The 19877-nt window shown below is 40.1% G+C and overlaps 1 protein-coding gene across 9 annotated transcripts in view; it reads left to right on the top strand.

Annotated features, from left to right (window-relative positions):
- The window catches only part of R3HDM1 (R3H domain containing 1), a 76825-nt gene that overhangs the window by 17434 nt on the left and 39514 nt on the right, over positions 1 to 19877 (top strand). For 7 of the 9 annotated variants that reach the window (XM_027748934.2, XM_027748924.2, XM_027748928.2 and 4 more), the window contains exons 2-5: positions 10901 to 11109; positions 11932 to 12142; positions 19145 to 19186; positions 19631 to 19720. In XM_027748934.2, the coding sequence (XP_027604735.1) occupies positions 11972 to 12142; positions 19145 to 19186; positions 19631 to 19720 (303 nt within the window). In that variant the 5' untranslated portion in view covers positions 10901 to 11109; positions 11932 to 11971. The remainder of the gene's footprint in view (positions 1 to 10900; positions 11110 to 11931; positions 12143 to 19144; positions 19187 to 19630; positions 19721 to 19877) is intronic. The other 2 variants (XM_027748929.2, XM_027748935.2) reach the window with 1 other exon arrangement.

The raw sequence follows: 19877 nt of genomic DNA on the forward strand, positions 1-19877 counted from the left end.
AAACTCTTCTCTTTGGCAGCAGAGCACAGGCCCTGCAATGAGTGGCTTGTACACATAGGTGTTCACTGCATGATTAAAACAATAAGAGTAATTTTCTTTCCTAAAATCCTGCTAAAGGAAGCTTTTCCATGACAAATAATGTTCCTGTTGCAGACCAGCTGAAAGAGAAGAGGTGAAACCTCTCTGAGAATATCAAGGGCCTCCCAGAACTGTGCCTTTTGTGTGTATTTCCTTGGAGCTGTTACAGACTTGGGGAGATAATTGGGTGTGTGGATGGGGCAACATGTGGGACCAGATCTTGATCAAAAGAGCTGCCATCTGCATCCCTGAAGCCATGGCTTGGGGTGGGACACAGGAATGGGGAGCATGTGTGCTGAGGGAGGGAGGAACTGTGGTGTAGAGGACAGGCACAGCCAGCAGTTACATTGAACTCCCCATGCACAAGAAAAGTACCTGGTATTCCCAGAGCTGCCATCTTCAGCTAAAAGAAAAAAATGTACTTTTTTTTTTTTTTTTTTTCATAAAAGATCAAGGATTGATCCTTTTTGAAAAGGTCAAGGATGACAGCCAAGATGTGTTGAGTGTCAGTGTGCCACTGTTGTGTGTGGGCACAAAGAGTGGAGGCTTTAAAGATGGAGCACAGAGGTGGCAGAAGAGGGGAATGGCAAGAATAGAAAGATTTAGATCTGTTCCAGGCTACAGCAGTCTCAGTACCAAAAGATATTTTTATATATATTTATAAAAATCTATTTTGGTATTGAGACTGCTGCAGTCTGTGACAGGTCTCAAACTTCCTATGGTTGTTTTTGATTTATTGTTTTCCGTTTGTTATATTACAGAAATGAGTGTGTATATACATAGGTATATACATATATAAATATAAAGAATTTTTTAGTCTTGTCAAATATATAGGATCCTGATTCCTGTTTGTGAGGAATTACAGCCTCCCAAGATTGTATCTCCCCTCTTTGGAGCCCCTAGATTAAAAATCCTGCCCCATTTGCCTTCCAGCCTCCCTTGATGTGCAGGATCCTTCAGAGAAGTACAACAAGGGGTCTCCTTGTGCTGCTGAGTGCTGTGGGGATTCTGCAGGTGGGGCAGGGAGAGCAGTTTCTCACAAGCAAGAAAGTTGTAGACCCCTGGTCTGGATACAGATTTTGGAAGTATGATAATTAACATATAACTGGAGGGGTTTTTTTCCTACTCCTCTGTTTATAAAACATTTTTCTTCCTTATTTGGGTTCTGATGGTGGTTATGTGCCAGTCCAGAAAATTACCATGGCATTCATAGTGCTGGTGACAACGGCATTTGTCTGCTGGCACTGGGAAGTGACTGTGCTGGCTTTTTGAGTCGTGTTCACAATGCCAAACTGAAGAAGTAAAACTGTCTAGGAAGGAAATTAATATCTTTAATGTGTGAATGCTTTTGCCCTACTTCTGTGTCACTGCAGAATTTCTCGGGGTGTGGTACAAACTTTCATTTTGAGAGAGGTCTGGCTGTGAATGGGGGCAGCGATTAAATCTGTACAGCCATTTTCCGGCACAGGAGGGCTGTGACTCGCTAAGGAGGCACTCCCTGGGTGGCTGTGCAGTGCAGGGGCAGCCGTGGTGCCTTTTGGGGGACAGTAACAGTGACAGCATCACTCCCTGGGTGGCTGTGCAGTGCAGGGACAGCCATGGTGCCTCCCTGGGTGACAGTGGCAGTGACAGCATCATTCCCTGGGTGGCTGTGCAGTGCAGGGACGACAGTGGTGCCCAGCTGTGGCTTTGCCATTGTCCCCGAGGCTCTGGCAGTGCCTGGGATGGGGCTCCAGTGGCACAGGCAGAGCCCCGGCTGAGCGAGGATGGAAGGCACATCCTCAGGGATGGCACAATGGAGCACACAATGGAGCGGTGCCAGTGCCAGGCAGGTCTGTGGGTGCTGCAGTGGGGTGTTCCAACACTGGCCGAGAGGAGCAGCAAATGTCTGTAGGCAAATTGCAGTTTGCATTTGGTTTCTCTTTTCCCACAAAAGGCATTTTAGGCCTAATCAATCAACAGAGGTCATTAGCATCCCTAAATCTCTTCTTTTAAACACTGACTTGAAAAAGGTTTTTTCTTATATCCTTTGTATTCTGTTTGTACAGGGCTTGGGAAACCATTCTGAATATCTCTGCTAAAACAAGACAATTTCCCAAGGCAACCGAAATGGGAAATAAGACTTAATTTTTTTTTTTTTTTAAGTGTTGCTGTTATCTCCATTCTATTGAGGAAGTACAAGCAAGATTAATTTTTTTTTATAAAGATAAGTTTTGAACTGAAAAATAGGTTTCAAATCAAAACAGCAACAGTGTTTACAGGAGGCTACATGAAAATTATTTTTTCCTATGCAGGATGTTGGTGACTGTCTTATGTTGTGGAGCAAATATCTTTTTGTTGAGATAACAACTAGTTTTTGATGACTGTTAAAAATAATGACACTTGATTCCATGAAGATTAGTCATTTAATTTTTACCAAATTTCTGCACTATCAAAGCATATCTTAGGGCCCTGAACACAGTCTTTAATCTGTCCTGGTGACACCAGGAGTCTGTTCCTACCACTGTGGAAATTTGTGTGTCAGTTCTAGAGACACTTTCCCCTGTTGTTATTGATGGAAATACAATGGAAAAATGTTAACTTACATATTCTAAGAATAAAACCTGAATTATGCCTAGAAAAATTTTAGCTGTTGTGTGCAGCTCTGGGTGGCTCTTTGCTAAATGAAATGGAAATTGGTGTCTTTTTAAGAAAGCTGCTCTTTGAAGGGTATCCACTGAAAATAGTCACAGGCAACGTTTCAGTTTATTTACTTAAAATAACTGGGGAAAAAAAATCAATCTTTGACTATTTTGAGATTTTAAATTTACTGCTGTATCATGAGGACATGTAGATTGCATGGACTTTATTTGATGTTATGTGTTTTCTGCTTGTAGTGGTTGTCGTACTTTCTGTGAAGTGTTTTAAGTAGCAAGATGATTTTTTACTGTATCTGAAATGAAATTATTTATGTACTATTACTTCTGTCCTGTTTCTAATATAGGAAAATTAATCAGTGCTGAGCTGAAAAGACTTGAAGATACCTTTGGTTAGCTTACAGCTTGGTAATATTTAAAAAGTTTTTAATCTTTCTTATTTACTTGTTTTTAAAGCAGCTCAGGCTATACTTTATCGTACTATAAACCCTCTGACATTTAATAAGCATCAATAACCTCATAAAAGGGAAAACCAGTTATTTTTTCCCAAAATATTTATTTCCAATTGCCACAGAAAAAACATATTGTTACTCTTCTCCGGTTCCATTTTAAGGCCTTAACACTAGAAATGAAGCTTCAGGGAATGATCTGTTAACAGTTGATTCTTCTCCCCTTTCTAAGAGCTGTTTTTAATAGGACAACTGACTATTTGATATTTGAAAACAGGTAGATGCTTCAGTTTTGGATCCTTCACCTGACTGACTTTGTGACTTAAAGGTCTTAGATAGGTACATAGAGATAAATATGAAACAGATTATATGGTGATTTATGCAGAGTTTTGTGCTGTGTGGTATTACAGAGTGTGTTTCCTGGAATTGTTGGGAGCTTTCTAAATATAGAGTTGAAAATGAAAAAATTGTGGGGGAAAAAATATGCAAGATGACAAAAGGAGCTGATAAAGGATGATGGGTGAGCATGGAATATAAACAACATGAGGATAGAAAGGGCAGGTTTGGGGGTTGCTTGACAGATGAAATGGCTGGAAGCTGTGGGAGGTGCTGGTGTGGGCACAGGGACATGGAGCTGGGTGAGGATCAGCCACAGAGCTCCCAGAGTGGAAACTCAAGAGCCAGGAGGAGTTTTTGTGCTGTCAGTCGGGTTCCTCTGAATCATGAAAGCCAAGCCAACAAAGTCTTCGTCAGCACAGTTGTTTCTGCAGAGCTTTTGCTGCTACAGCAATGTCATGTGAGGAGGGCATTCATTTTTCGCCTCCCAGGCCAACAGAACTGTGCTGGCAAGAACTAAAGACACATCATGTTGGATTTCATGAGCTTTTGAAATAGTTCGTCCCTCATGCCTTTGGACAGGCACGTCCTCTGGGGGGGAGAGGCTGAGCCACTCAACAGATGTGTTTTGCACTAACCTAAAGCTCAGCTCTTCTCTGAGGGCTGGCATTTGTGAAAGGTTAATGCTGCACTAGTGTTCAGGCTTTTGTCTGCCAACGTACATCTGCCCTGTGCAGATGCTCTCCAGGAGGCAATTATATAAAAAATTGCGTTTAGGGAACTGTTTTAAGTCTGTTTCGGAAATTATTTTTTTCCCCCTCTCTCCCTAAAGCTTAAAAAAAAAAAAGTGAGAACAGATCCTAATGGAGCTACAACTTTAAATAGTGTATAAACCATTTGAGATTATTATAGTTACCTTAATGAGAGTGGCCTGGCCACAGAGCTGGGCTTTGTAATAACAATATGCAAATGCAAGCCAAGTTGGTTTCCATCCACCACAGATTGTTCAATGCTGGGACTGTAATTTCATCAGAAGCCCTGCATTTGTTGGAACTCGGACTCCTGTTGTTCTTCATGTGTAGCTCCCCATGTGAAAACAAGGATTGTGGTGGGATTTTTTTTCCCTAGGGGGTATCCTGGAATGCCAATCCTTTCCTTTCCTAAATTGTTAAAAGGAAAATACCTGAAGCCTACCAGATTTAATAGTGAGCTGGAAGCACCTGAGCATAACCCCTTTGCCATGTTCTGTTGTAGCAGGAATTACATCCAGGGGACTGTTTCATTTTCCACAAGGAAACCTTTAATTCCTATGATGTACTCGGCTCTGATTGTTCATATCCTAAAAGTCCAAATTGAAGTGCAGGAAGGGAATTCACAGGGCAGTGACAGCGCTTTGTGCAGAGTGGAATAGCCAACCCTCCTGAGGACCAGATTCCTCTGAAGAAGCGTTTTACAGTGGCAGAGTTTATTCAGTGTACATTCCAAGCTTTATTTTTTTGAGTTTGTGAATAAAAAATTACGACAAACTCTACATAAGTACTTGAATGCTACAGTTTCCTATCAGTATGTAGAATAAAAGACTGCTCTAGTCTTGCTGGTTGTTAAATTCATATTCTCATTTATGCAGCTACGTTCCTGAAGGAATTATCTTGTTATTTTTTGTCACTGTCAGCTAAGCATTCCTACTGCATTCAGGAGTGAACTCACAGGAGAAGATGAGGCAGGATTACAGAGCCTTAGATTCTTGCTCAGAATTTAAAATATAAAGGGAGGGGGAGGGATAGTTACTAATAATACACCCTGGCTTCTCACATGCCTATTCCTGGGAAAGGTGTCCTCTTTAAAAGCCTGTCAGCCATCCTATGAACAGTGGTAGTGTTCTGTCTTAGGCCCCAGGTGTGACAGAGAAGGGCACTGTATTCTTTAAAAGTATTGCAGAGGTTGTAGCATGAAAATGTGTCAGTAAAGAAAAGGAGTGTTTAAGTGATGAACTACAAGGCCGAGGGCAAGTTTCACTTTTTCTTTCTGATATGCAGCATTATTGTTGTACAAATAATAACCTGCACACCAGAGTGTGCTTAGGGCTGAAATGGGTGTTTGACAGGTTTGTTCTGGTGCTTTAAGTCTGTTCTTACAGAGCAGTCCTGTGAGAGTCTTTTATTGGGTTCACAATTGTGGGATTTTCTGTCCTAATTGGAGGGATTTTTCTCAAGAAAGTCTGCAAATGTCTTCTGCTAAATTTGGTGCTATTTCTGTCCAGTTAATTTTTAAATGATGCCTACACTTGGTAGTAGGACATCACTTGCACAGACAGCAGGATACATTCAGTCCTTAATTAATTTTGAAGGAGGTAGAGTAATTGCACATTATGTGTTTCTATTCTAATCTATCATTGTACTGCTGCTTTGAAAATCTGATTATTAAATAGCTTGGTAAATTGAATCAAATAAGAAGTATGTTCTAATGCTAATGCAATAAATAGCATTCAGTTGTTAAGTGATTAATGTAGAACTTCCAAACCTGGGTAAATAGCAGCATTGGAAAAGTATAAATCTCTGTTTTAAGTGTATTTAAATCAATACAGCCTGGATTCTCTCGTACAGCATTTTCTAGTACATAAATCTAAACAACATTAGTGAATCTTTTTGATTCATGCTTCAAAAGTGGATCAATTTCTCATTTATTTGTTATTAATAATTGTATAATTAAGACCAGACCTGCACAATATCACAGTGCAGTAGGCAGGCCAGGACTCTTGTCTTCCTAGTGAGTCGTTTAATGGGTCTCAAACTTTAGACATAAGATAACATGCAGAAAACAGGTGTTGCCTTCTCTGGAAAAAGGGAACAGCTGCCTCTGCATAATTCCAGCTTCTATTTCTCATAATTGTACAAATCTGCTTTGAATTTTCTGTGAAATGAATGGCAATCTTAAAATCAGCTGCTCCGTTTTATAGATCCTGTGTGGTAGATTTTTAACAGCCTGGGCCACAGAAGCACTAGTTGAGAGAGGGAGAGCAAAATTCTGTTTTCAGCCCCTGGCTTATGGCTCTTGGAGCATCTGTGAGCACAGCCTGGGCTGTTTGTGGCAGCAGAGTTGTTGCTCCCTCTGGAATCCTCCCTTGCTCTCCAAGTCAGGATTTTCAGGGTTGGGATGGAGGTTTGTTTTGGTTTTTTCTTCTCCTTTCCTCTCCTTTGTCACCTCAGGCAGTTTTCCTCCAGTCCTTTTCCCACCTCTCCCCAAAGGAAAGTTTCCCAGGAGGAACTAATCTGTTCCAAATATAGGTGTTGGTCATGTTGTCCATCTTTTGCCTCAGGACTCATCTACAGGCTCTCAGATAATGGTGAGTTAGTTCTCTGTTGGTCTGGGTGTCTGACTTGCCAAAGTTAGTTGTTCCCAAGAACTGTGTGTGGATTGTGGTCCTCAAGAACTGAGCAGTAGCTGGATGCAGTAATTCTCTTTTAGTTATACCCATAGCTTGTGTTAATGTAATGGTAAGATAATTTTGATTGACATCTTTCTGCTTAAGGCGTAAACATTCTCCCCTTTCATCCTAACAAAGGAACATCTGTAGCTTTATGAGTGTTTTTGGTTGGTGGGGAGAGTCGGTGTTTGTTCTAATCACAGGAGCCCTGAGTTTATGGTGCTCATATAAATATGTTTGTATACTTGAGGTGAAAAACAGTTGGAAAAAGCTCTTGCTGTGGCAAGTGTTTTATTTGAGTCTTCACAGTTGTGGTTTTCTAGGAAATGTCCTGACTTCTCTCAGAAAAAAAACGAAGCACTTCCACATCCCAGGAAAGTTTGCCTCACCGTTATTCCAGGGGTAAGGCAGGACTGTCCTATGGACTGTTGTGTTCATCAGTCTGTTCCTCCCCTTGAGCCGTGGGGGGAGTCGCTACATAAGCAGCTGTGCCAGAGGTGGTTTGTGTTTTTTCTCATGCAGCTCCTTCTGTAATATATTTTTTTTGAAATACCATGAGCCTTTTACAAAACTTGGGTCTCCCAAACGAAAAAACAAGTGGATTTGTAGGTTCCCTTTAAGTAGATAGTGCTGCTTTTGAGGAGGATATTACTAGTCTAGCCTTTTTGTAGTAATGGTAATTGTTTAATGCAGAGCTGCTTTTATGCATTTTTTCCCCTTCCTGATATCTCCTCTCTCTAGGGAGGATTATCCCTATAATCAGTTTAATGGAATATGTGATAAATAGCAGAGAAAATAACCTGCTGCTGTGCTTCCTCTGGGTGTTTGTACAGGCATAAAGGGGAGTTTTCACATAAAGTTAAAGCAGCTTCTGAGGAGAAGTGGAGCTTTGCTTGGAACTAGATGTTGGGAGTTAAACCAAGGTACAGCCTGGAGATTTTGGAATGACTTGCAACAAACCACTGAGAATTCAGCATGAAATTTTGACTGCCAGGTTAGAGGTAAACTCATAGTAAAAATAAGGTGGATCTTGTCCACAACCATGGATACTCTTAAGGCCTGTGCAGGAATTCTGTTGAGGAATTGGTGAACAGAAACTTGTTTAAGAAATAATTTTTCATTTTACCTCTCCACTGACAGTGCGTCCACTTTGTGTGTTGAACGTGGATTTTTTAACCCCCACCCTTCTAATCCAATTTCTTGCCCTTATTTTGATATCATTTATTTTAACAGCTGTTCCTGGGGTCTTTTACAACAATTAGTAACTTTAACACAGAACAAAAAATCACCTTCTGTCTTTTACCTTCTTTTTAAAAGAAAAAGACTGGATTTCTTCCATCATGGGCAGAGCAAAACTTCCTATCTCCATCTACACCACCCACAAGAAGGAGATGGAACTCTTGATGCCTATTAGAGAAATTGGATTGAGTAGATCCTGTTCCCAGAAATATCTCTACTCATTACAGGTCAATTGAGTGGGTTTCCATATGATGATTTTCAAGTCAGAACCTGACACAAAGGACCCGATGGTTTTCCGTGTGTCAGGGATTCAGGAGGCTGCCATCATGAAACTCAGGAATGGCTTTGCTGGATGAGTTTGTTTTTTTTTCTGTCTTGTCACAGGTTGTGCAAAAGAAAGCAGTAAGAGCACAGCACTGACCTTTTTATGATGTGCTGACTGACAAGCACGTGCCTATGCAGTACTAGACTTCACTCACAGCTCATAATTACGATTTGCCCTCTGAAATGGGGAGAATAGTTGCACAGACAAAGTGGTTACAACTTTTCAGAAAGAGAATTACTGGACTTTCAAGATGGGTGGTGGGCGTATAGTGTTACTAATCTGATGAACAAGAGGAAAAACATACATTTCAGCACTAAGTGCTCAGATGGGGACAGCAGCCCTGAGGGTGAAGAAGCTAAGTGTGACATATTATCCTCCACTTTTACATGCAAGTCCTTGTACTTCCTCTCTATGCCTGTTTTTGTCACCTCTAAAATATGGTAAGATTGAAAGGCTTTTTTCACAAGATCTGTTGTGAGCTGTTTGAACTTTTAATATTATAAGTAATACTCAGTCCTCTCACTGTTCAGATAATTTTAGGGCAGAGGTATCATGTCCCTCTTATTAAAATCTGCAGATTTTATGTTGGTCAGTATTGCAGTTCAGTCTAGGGCCAGTGCTGGGACTTGGTGTCAGTCAATCACTTTGCTGACTAGAACCAATTTCCTCCCCAGAGAGTAGAGCAGCTCCTAAGGAGCCTTCCTGCTTTTTTTCTCCTTTTTTCTGTCCTTCACAGGACACAGTAAATTAACATCCAACTATCTGGGAAGGTAAAAGAGCTGAGATTCATAAGGATGGTCTGTGATTTGCCCCCCCCCCCCCCCGCTCAGATTGTAGCATATAAAATTCCTGAAGTCTTTTTTAATCCAATCTCTGCCATTTTAGAAACTAGAACCAGATTATCTCAACTATGAAAATTGTCTGGATTAGAGGAAACTTCAGGGACTATTACCCAAGTATTTATAACTTACAGTTGTGTGTCACAAACACCAGGTTGCATTATCAATTACAGTGCATCTGTGGCTGTTATTATTTAAAAAAACAGATAAGCAAAGATTCATTTTTCTATTAAGTGTGTTTTGCTCTTAATCTGAAGCATTTACTCGTGGATGCACATATGGTGATTCCAGTTGACTCAAAATAGCCACATTCTGTGAACCCAAAAACTAGATATTTACATGTGAATTGAAACTATACAGCTTTTCCTCAGCTCTCTCCCTTTCCCTATAGGTTACATAGCACCAAATCTGCAGCTTTAAATCTGTCTGCAAGGAAAAATCTGTCCAGAACAAGTTCTAAGCTGATTTGCAGTTAGGTTGGTGTAGGAAATATAAGGACATTTTTCCTGTGCATCAGTTTTCTGGATTGACATAGGCAGGCAATATGTTTGCAGCAGGAGTTTTAGTAACTGAGGATGCTGAGACCGTTTGAAAATGGTGTTGCAAAAGGACAGGAGCCCTTAGTGAATTTGATGGGATTAAAGGAAAAACTTCGAGGTGTTCGTTACAGTTACTATGTGACTTGTGTAGGGAGTAGCAATTAAATTACACTTATTTTCCAATATTATAATTGCAACTGGACGTACATGTTTTGAGTTTTGATGATTTTTTTTTCTGTCTTCAGCATGTAATATTTTTGAACACTTATCTAAATATAGTACAAATCATATATCAGGCAACAAAATCAAACAGCATCTCTCTTCAAGTTCTGCTTACAGTGAAGGTTGTTAACCTGAGCTTCTTCATAAATCTTAGTATCTGCATCTGGATTGTCTGGGAAAACCACCTTGGAGTTACTTTTGCTTTGCCATGAGAGGTGTGCCCTTGCCTTCCACCTCAAACGCTGCCTTGGGGGTGGTGGGGTTACTTCTTTCTCAGAGAAGCAAATCTGAAAAAGAGGGAAGATGGAACATTATCAGTTTTGTAAAACTGTGTAAATCCTCATCCGATGGCATTTATTTTGCTGAGTGAAATAAAGCTGTCTTCTGTAATTCAAGTTGCCTAAAATATGGATTATATAGATTATTAACTACAACAAAGAGAAAATCGCTGTTACACTGACAGGGGTTTGGGAGCTTCCATGGCCTGTCACTCCCCCACACCCGCTGGGCTGCGGATTTCTGCCTCTTTGGGAAGATACCTGCTTGTTTATAGGAACAGTGTCACCAGGAATGCCAGCAAAATGTTTATTATGGCTAGTGTTAACTCTATAATGTCTGGAGTTCTAAGGAAAACTGTCACTGCTGCTCGATAGGACAAGTAAAATGGGTGTGACAAAAGCTGATTTCTTCTATGGCTTCTGATTTTTTATTTTCTTCCTTAAAATGACTATTTAAGCTTTTGGGTGTCACCGAATTCCCTCTCCCCTCCCACACCGAGTAAAAGTGTAATGTATTTCCTTTGTCGGTTTTCAGGCACTCAAAAGGGATGTTCCTGCTGATTCAAGACCACATAGTTCTGTCCAGGACTCTACACTGGGGATAGGGACATGGGACTCCTCCTGCCAGATTCCAGATGGTTCATTCCAGCTGACATCCTGGTTGACAACTGTGAAAAGGAACTTCGGATTATTCTATTTTATCTTCGTGGAAGACCTCAATCCCCAAACTGTAGGACATATCAGGTACTAAACCAGATAGTAAGACTTTTCTACAATATTCTTTGACTGTTACTTGTTTCCTGTGAATGATTTTAAGCATTCAGATCTTATTCTTTATTTCTTTGAAGAAATGGGAAATTCTTGGTTTTACTTGCACTGTAGCTGAGTAATGACAAGAATTTGTGTTTCTTGTTTTCTAGGGAAAATTTGAGGTGATTCTGTTACAACATTTAGTCATATTTTATAGAGTTTTAAAAATTATTATTATTATAAAATATAGTTGTTGATAATGGTTATTATTATTTTAATTACCAAATCTGTCTCTTTCTTTGTTGCTTTTGAGAAAATGCTTAATTTTATTAAGACTAATTTTACTGTATTTAGTACATAAGATACCAATTGCACAAGTTCTGAATGCAGGAACTATCTGGCAGCAATAAAACTTAGAAGTTTTAATGAAATTTATGATTTTTTGCACACTTGGGAAATTATGATTCATCTAATTACTTTCAACCCTCTTAAAATAAATCTATATGTAATTCTCTTTTCCTTTCAGAAAACCTTCCCTTGTTTCTGTTGGAACCTAGTTTATTTTTAAAATAGAGAAAGAAAAATCTGTGAGTGCTATCCAATAGTGCAGCCCTTAGTTCTTGTTTGTAGAGATGTTTGCTCTTAAAGCCTCTTGATAAAAGTGGTTAAAAAGAAATCACTTCCTCTAATACAAGACAGGAAAAAGGTCCTTTTTGCGACAAAATCGTGTTTATTTTGGGCAACTGTTTAGGTATGGGTGGGGTTTTTTGATTCATTTTAAATGACTCAATGATCCACTTTTTCTTTGTCCTAAAGGTTCCATATTTCTTGTAGAATTTTAAAATAACCTTTTCTAATGAGGATGTCTGATATTCTCACTGTAAAAGATGAAACTGATGCAATGAAGGGTTCAGAAGCTGAATTTAAAGACACAGACCCAGTTGAAAACCTTCTAAAATCAGGAAGTCAGGAGCAGATTCCAGCAGAGAAGGATGAGAATTGTCCTGATAACAAGAACAGTATGCCGGTAAGGAGCTCTCCACTTCATTTTTCACTAGTGTATCATGTGAAATAAATCTGTGTCTTGTTCTTCTCCATTCTCTTCACCCTCTAAGGTGTTTCTTTAGTACAGGGTAGGAAAACCTGGCTGGTGTTAGGGAAGCAAGTGGGATGATTATTGCTTCCTCTCCCCTCCTGTAAAGATGAGTCAGACATTTTTAAGAATACCTTCTCTTTTCCTCTGTTCTTCACTGCTTGACAGCTTTAGTACATGACTTTTAAGTAGGAAAGACAGTCCTCATGATTCATGTAAAGAATGGCCTTTGCAGGTGGGAGATGGACCCTTAAAGAAGTCATGGTAGCACATTTCAAGTGAGAAGGAGCTGAGGCAAATAGTGTGAAAACCCCTTGTGTTAATGGAGAGCACCCTGATGAGGGTGGATCGGGAATTTGTGGCAGCAGATTTGATCCCTCTGAGGTTTAGTTGAGTGTTTATGCTCCTGAGTCCTGGGAGATGGGTCTCTTTCCCGTGGGACAAGGTAGCTCACTCTGGGCTGAGGCTCCCACCTGCTCCCTGAGGACTGTAAGCAGCTCGGATGAGGAGGAGTTCAGGAAAGCAGCTAAAAATTTCTGACACAACCTGACACAATCAATGGACCAGATTTCTAAAAGAAAGCACAGAAGTTTGTGTTTTACAAAAATCTAGTTGTCTATAGGAATTTTGTATCTGTGGGTTAAGACTGAACAATTTTCTGTTAAAAATCCTGACTGGGATATGGGAGATTCTCTTGTGGGTTGCAAAACCAGGACAGCACTTATTAGATTTTTGTTATTGAGAATTGAGTAAAAGGTTCTTTGGGGAGTAGTTTTGTTCAAGACTAACAATTCAATACTCCACTGAGTGAAGTAAACTTTATCTGTATGTTATATTGCTTCCAAATAAATCTTGTAGATCCCTGAAATAACAATAGTTTTACACTTTAATGTCTGCTGGCTTTATTAAGGCTGACATCAGTGTAAATAGATAACTTTATGGAAAAAAATAAATCCTTGAAATGAAATAGTTCTCCTGAAACATAAGAAATAAATGCTACTGAAAAGCTGGTGGCATTATGGCTGAGCTGGTATTTCCTTTAATCAGTGCAATATCTCAGTAGCAAGCCTTAAAAATTAATTTAAGGTTTATTTATTTTCATACAGTTCAGTAATATGGAAAAATCCCTTTCACGTTTCCTCATTTAACAAATCCCGTTTGACGACTTGTGGTGTGGAAACTTGTATGAGACTCAAGTGGCAGATAAGAAATAAACCCCCCAGTCAGAGAGTCCAGAGGAATGAACCTGTTAGAGCTGCCAGGGGTGTGGGTTTGGCAGGGGGATGATTGCTTGGGGTGCTGCCCAGGATTGAGGGCTGGTGGCTGGAACAATTCTCTCCATGCCCAAAAGCAACCGAGTAACTGTGCTGGAGGCTGTTTGGTGGCCACAGCTTCACTGGCATCTGTGCTCAGTGCTGTCCTCAGTGTGGTGTCCAGGAGTCTCCACTGGAATTGGAACGTTCCTGTTACCTCAGCAGTGTCATTAAAAACAGAGTTTGGAGGCTGAGGGTGCAGATTTCCAGAGTGGAAGACAGGCAGTTACCAGTGGAACCTTGCTAATGTGAGCAAGCCCTTTGCAACAGGGGAAATCAGTAGAAGTTAATGTCACTTGTACTGTGGTAGCCTCTGGTGCAAATATGTGTCATGATATTTGAGGAGTTCTCATTGAAAGCATGTTTTATACTAAAATACAAACATTTTGGATTGTCCCTAGTAAAAAATCCTTGTGGAACAGTGGAGCAATCAGCAAGATTTACCTAATGGATGATTAAATAGTTTGATGAAGTTTCACAGAACACACTACTTGTCATTAAGTGCAGGTTATAAAGTATTTGCTGAGAAATGTTAGAGAACATTATCAGAAGCTTATTGGAATTTGTTGTGTTCTTCTGTTTGCTAATTGAGAGGATGGGTTGGGGGTGGGAGCTGGATGGGATTTGGGTTTGGCTTTCCTCCCTAGCAGTAGAATAGGTTTAATACCTATTGGCAAACTACAGTAATACTCCTGAGTACAGTTATCACTTGATTTCTGACTCTTCACAGCCAAGGCAGAAACGGGTTGTGATTTTTCCTCTGTCTAAACTTAATGTGGTTTGAGTTCAGGTGTGTTTCTGGATCTTCACGGTTCAGAAACTGGTGATTATGTTTTGAAATGTAACTGTGGTTCTAAATTCCAGATTATTTTGAGGGGTTGTGCATTAGTAACTGATTTGCTATTGTGGATGCTGCTGGAGGTACCATGTGAATGAGAAAAGTATCTAATCAGAGGACGTGGCCCGCACTCCCAATTTCTTTAAGTAGTGCAAAAGTAGTATAACTGATACTGAGATTTCTGAGTTGTCATATCTGAATTGAGGTTCAAGTGTCATTTAAATGACACTGGAAACAAGAGGCACATGAACATGCACAGCAGCACTGTGGTAGTTTTTGGAATCAGGAAGGTTTTGGTTCACCAATCACTGTTGTCTCCCACATGTTAATCTTATCCAGGTCAAGTGACAACACACTAATTTCGAATTAGCTGGAATACAGGGTCTGAAGTGTGTTGCTTTTGTCCTTGGGTGGTGGGGACAGGCAATACTGTAAGGGCTGTCAGGAAATATTGACAACACATTAAAGATCTGAATATATCTTGCAAGATAGTCCCTTATGGTTCTTCTTATTAGGAACATTTATTTTATTAAACCGTAAAAGCCTTGTGGAAGGATGGAGGCTGGAGCATGAATACAGAGTTGTGTGCATCTCCTGTATGAGACAGGCAAGGCAAATGTTGTATTAAGGAGTGTAATTCTGATTTTGTTTTATGCTAATTACACAGATATCTCTGTCCTTTGGGGGAATTAGGTTAATTTTTTTACTTGGCAACTTGACATCTCTCTTTCTAAAAGTTTCTTCCCTCCCTACTGGCGCCAACCTTGAGTGCTCTCTCTCTTTCACAGCTTGAGTTCTCTGAAGCTTTTCTTTGCCTCCTCCCCAGCTGTTTTGGCCTTGGCAGGATTTACCTTTCTTTGTCTCCAAAATACGTGACATAATACTTTTAAATAGATAAATGATCAGGTAGATTCTCTACTTTTGAACTGCCTCCATGTCCAATGGTGAAGCTATTTTTCCATCAGTCACCCTCTACTGTGCCATGGAAAATTGCTGTCACTGCTCACTGATGGAGGACAGCAAGTAGCCAGAGCCCACACTGTTCCTTCCTTCAGTGGTACAGATCTGTCTGTGGTGCTCAGGACTGTAGTCCTTAAGTGGACTTAAAATTGAGACCTAATTGAGCAGAAAGGTGAAAAGCTGAGTGTCCTCAGAACACCCTTTGTTCAGATTTGTCGTGTCGTGCCTGTCCTCAGAAATGTCCAAATGGTACTTCAGAAATAGGGCTCCTTCACAAAGCCTTTCACACGTCTGAGTTTGCCATCTTGTGCCTACCCTGTTTTTGTGCAGCTTGTTTAGACAGCACGGGGATGATGGAGGAAGATCTGTAACAGCTCCACATCTTTCCTTTGCATTTAATATGTGTGATCTGGTGAGGTCATTAGGGCAAAAATAAAGTAGGCAAATACTCCTACTGAAAGCCTGGATGTATATGATTACATGTGTTTGGTAAATGCTATCTTATTTCCCTTTTTATCGTGCAGTTGGAAATGTAGCATAATAGTTGGTCTTAAAAGTGGATGTGTTTTTGTGGTTTTTTTTTAAAAGACAAGAACCTAATCATTATTTTCATTATGCAATTATTTTGAATACTTGCTTTTAAACACTGTCTTGAAATCATGCCCATAATGACTATAAATAGGGCTTTCATTAACACAGTGTTTTCTCAAGGCAGTAGAAGTCTTTGAGAGCTGCAAATATGAAGAAATTGCTTAATTTGCACTCACCAAGGATTGCGTGTTCTAAATTAGCTATAAATTCTTTTTCACAAGTGGGGAACATAAAGATGCTCTGTAGGAGCAAAACCTAGTAAATGAAGAGAAATTAGGACAGAACTAAAATTCATGGGCCTGAAAAGAGAGAAAATGTTCATTAGCAGCTACAACGTGCGTTGGCTGCCTGTTGTCCTGGAATTCCGGTGGAAATGGTGTCATCCTCTGTCCAAGAAAGGCATCACTGGATTGTGCCCAGTTATCTTCATGTTTTGAGAGTGCACTGATGGGACTTTGGTGTTTGTACCTTCAGGCTCAGGACTCACAACATCAGCCTGTTCCCTGTGAGCTGTCCCAGCACTCTGGCCATTTATTGTTCCAGTGCTTCTTACCCAACAAGTGTGTGGTGCTCATTGCTCACAGTTACAGCTGGATGTGGAGGCTTGTATTTTTGTGTTTTGGCATCCTGAAGGTCACACAGGAAAGCCAGGAATCCAGACCTGTCTCAGGAGTGTTAGACAAGTTTGGATATGATGGGTGGGGTGAAACTTGTCTCGTGTGGAACGTTGAAGTTTGAGTCATGTCAGTCAAGGGAGAATCTCCCTCCTACAGTGACCCCCCGGTGTTAGTATTGGTTTAGTCCCTAAAAATTGTCAGGTGCTCATGAAACTGAGCACCAGAGTATTCCAGTACCTTAGTTTACTGCCCTGAATATCCTATATTGCCTTATTCTCCAGAGATTGCAAACACCTGTCATTAAAAAAATTGACAGTGTCAGTGTTGGCTTTCCAACCTGGAAACACGACTGTAATTCCCCAAGGAAAGCAGAAGATAAGACACAACATATGTAAAACACTTTAAGGAATGTACAACCAAACTTGTCCTATTGTCATTGAAATATAAAACCCACATTAATTTAAAATGTTCTTACGAAGAATTCAGATTTGATACCAGATCATTTCAATATCTCGATTAAATTTTGAGGCATTTGCTTCACTTTATCTGGTGTGAAACTGAAGTTTTGGCTGCAGTGGATTCCTGAGACTTTACTGAGGTAAAGTGAGGAGCAATCTGTGCTTTGTACAGATTTTGACTGAATTTAATTACAATATGGTTTCTCCTTTCCAGCAACAATCTCTTCTCTGCTGTTTTTTTTTAATCACTCTTAAAAATAACTGAAATGTGTGACTTATCTAATTAGTGAGCAGTAGCTTGTGTGTCAAGTTCTGGTTAACAGTACTGGGAATTCTGTTTGGCTGGTTTAAAGTGTCTGATACCCTGTATAACTAAATTGGTTTCTCTCCTCTGTGCCCCCTCAAATGTTGGATCTGGGGTGTTTGCTTCCATATATTCTTTTGGTTTATATACTGGCTTCAAATCTTCCAGAATTTCGCAAAAGATAAACAGTTGTCCAAGGGTGGATTCCTTTGCTTCTGGACAGTGAACTGAGGACCCTGCTGGTAGTCCTGATGTGATTTTGAGTTTACACTACTGGATTTGAATGCACCTCAGCTAATCGAGTAATCCACAGGAAGTTGGGAAATCATCCAGTTCTGGAAAGTTCAGTAGCTTGGTGTAACAGGAACTCTGTGAGGGATGTGCAGAGTGCCAGCTTTCAGGGTGCAGGGAATGCTTTCAGCTGGGATGATGGAAAGGAAAAAAGTATTTTGCAGGTAACAGCAAAACTCCAAGCCTCTCTATGGTCCCAGGTATGGAAACAGCAAAACTCAGAGTCTGACTGGTTCCAGGTCTGGAAGCATTTGGACTGTCTCTGCTGCTCAAAATCCCAGCAAGCTTCCTTTGAAAAGCTGCTGATGAGTTCAGTTAGTTTTCAGTGCAGCTATTTAAAATGCTGTTACACAGTGAAATGAGCTCCCCTTCTGCTGCTCCTCAGCTGAGCTGCTGCAACACCCAAAATAGACATTTGGGACTTGAGGAAAATGAGGGGAAAAGCGGCTCTGCCTTACGAACAGAGCTCTCTGCTGGAGGCCAGGTGTGCTTTTTAAGCAACATGTACATCCTGCTAAGAGGCTCAGGCACTTGATAGGCATCTCCTGAGGAGGGCTGGCTTCAGGGAGCTTTCCAATGGACTTTCTGTTTAGTTTCCTTCTGAAAGGATGAAATATTGTCCGTTAAACAACATTTAAAATTATATTACCAATATTCCTTTATTTTTACAAATATTAGGCCTGTGTTCTCTAAAACAAGTTCTATTAAAGGCTTCTCTATACCTGAGTTTTAGTTCTCCAGGGAAACCAGTACTTAAATTATGTGATGCCACTCTAAGTGCTTCTATTCCTGTGTCACCAGCACAGAGGGTTGGGTTAGTTTTAACTGTGCAGCTAACAGATTGTTAAATGCTTTTGTTGGTTCAAATGTACCCTTCAATCATACATCCTGTAGTAAAAGTCTGGTAATCTTTTCTTTTTTAAGGAACAGTAGTAATAGAAGAAGGGCTCTGGGAGGAAAAAGAGCAAATTAATGCATAATAAGGTACTAAAATGGCTCCGGGAGGAGAAAAAGCATATTAATGTATAGTAACTTATTAAATGAAAGGCAAAAAACGACCAGTGGCTCATTTCAAAATATACTTTTATAGGTCCCAAGATAAAAGATGAAAACCCAATGTGTTTTAAGCTGCTTACAGTGGGTCATCAGCTGGTACCTGTTCCCTGGTAGAGGCAATGCTTTTTTTTTTTTTTTTTTTTTTTAATGATCATTTCTCCAGGTAGGTTTCAGGAATAGAAAGAAAATTTATAAAAAGCATGTGATGTTGCCAAGGAAATTAGGACACAAGAATTTAAAATGTGGGAGCAGGCTGAGAGAGCGAACTGCTTGGATTCTGCTGAAGCAGAGGGATGCTTCCTTCCTGCTATAGTCCTGATCAATGGAGAAGGGAAATCAAGGACCGGCCCGAAGAAAGTGGGAGAGGGTACAATCCTGCAGCCCAAAGCACCTGCTGTTCCTGTCACAGAATTCTCAGTGATAACTGTCAAAGCTTTCTCTTGTACAGACTTTTGTTACCACACCTGTACGTTGAGTTTAACCCACCCTTCTCTGTTGTGTTGTCCAGCGGCCCCTGCAGTCCTTTGGACAGGCAGCAAAGAGGTCCAAGGTACAGTAGCCCTGTGTTGGCATGCAGAGGGAGCCCTTCATGCTTGGGGAGCTTTGTTACTTTGTGGAAAGTGCCTTTAGTTTTATTTTCTGGCATCGTAGCTTTGTTTTATTCTGTTGGGTTTTTGTCGTGCCTAGTTGTCTGCTTTTGTGATTTGCCTTCATATTTTTAGTGGCTTTTTATTGTTATGGAGAGAAACACTTTTCCCAAACACTTTTATTTACTTTTCATTAGATGTGCTCTATTGTGCTGGTAGTGCCTTCAAAAGCTGCAATTGCTTGGGTGTTTTCATCCTAAAAGAATTATTTATTCTACTGAAAACATTAAAAATGCAGTTTTCAGCCATTTTGTTTTACATAAAATGAATGGAAAAATAACGGCTTATGGTATATTTATATAACTTTTTATGAGCCATAGTTTTTAATTTTACATACTTTCCTTCAGTCAAACACAAAGTTAAAGTTAGTTCGGAGCCTTGCTGTATGTGAAGAGTATCCACCACCTCCCACAGCTGAAATATCACAGGACCTCCAGGTAAAAACCACATTACTGAAGTTTCTGAAACAATTTCAAGTAACTTGTTCAAAAGAAAATCTTTTGGGTATTCTTTAAATATGTGGGCACCGCCTGGTTTTAATTTTTTTTTCGTACAGCTCTAATAGAGGTGATCATGTCAGATGAAGAATTTGCT

Source organism: Pipra filicauda, unplaced genomic scaffold (assembly GCF_003945595.2).
Source record: "Pipra filicauda isolate LSUMZ 115617 unplaced genomic scaffold, ASM394559v2 scaffold47_size6085603_pilon, whole genome shotgun sequence".
NCBI classification, from domain to species: domain Eukaryota; kingdom Metazoa; phylum Chordata; class Aves; order Passeriformes; family Pipridae; genus Pipra; species Pipra filicauda.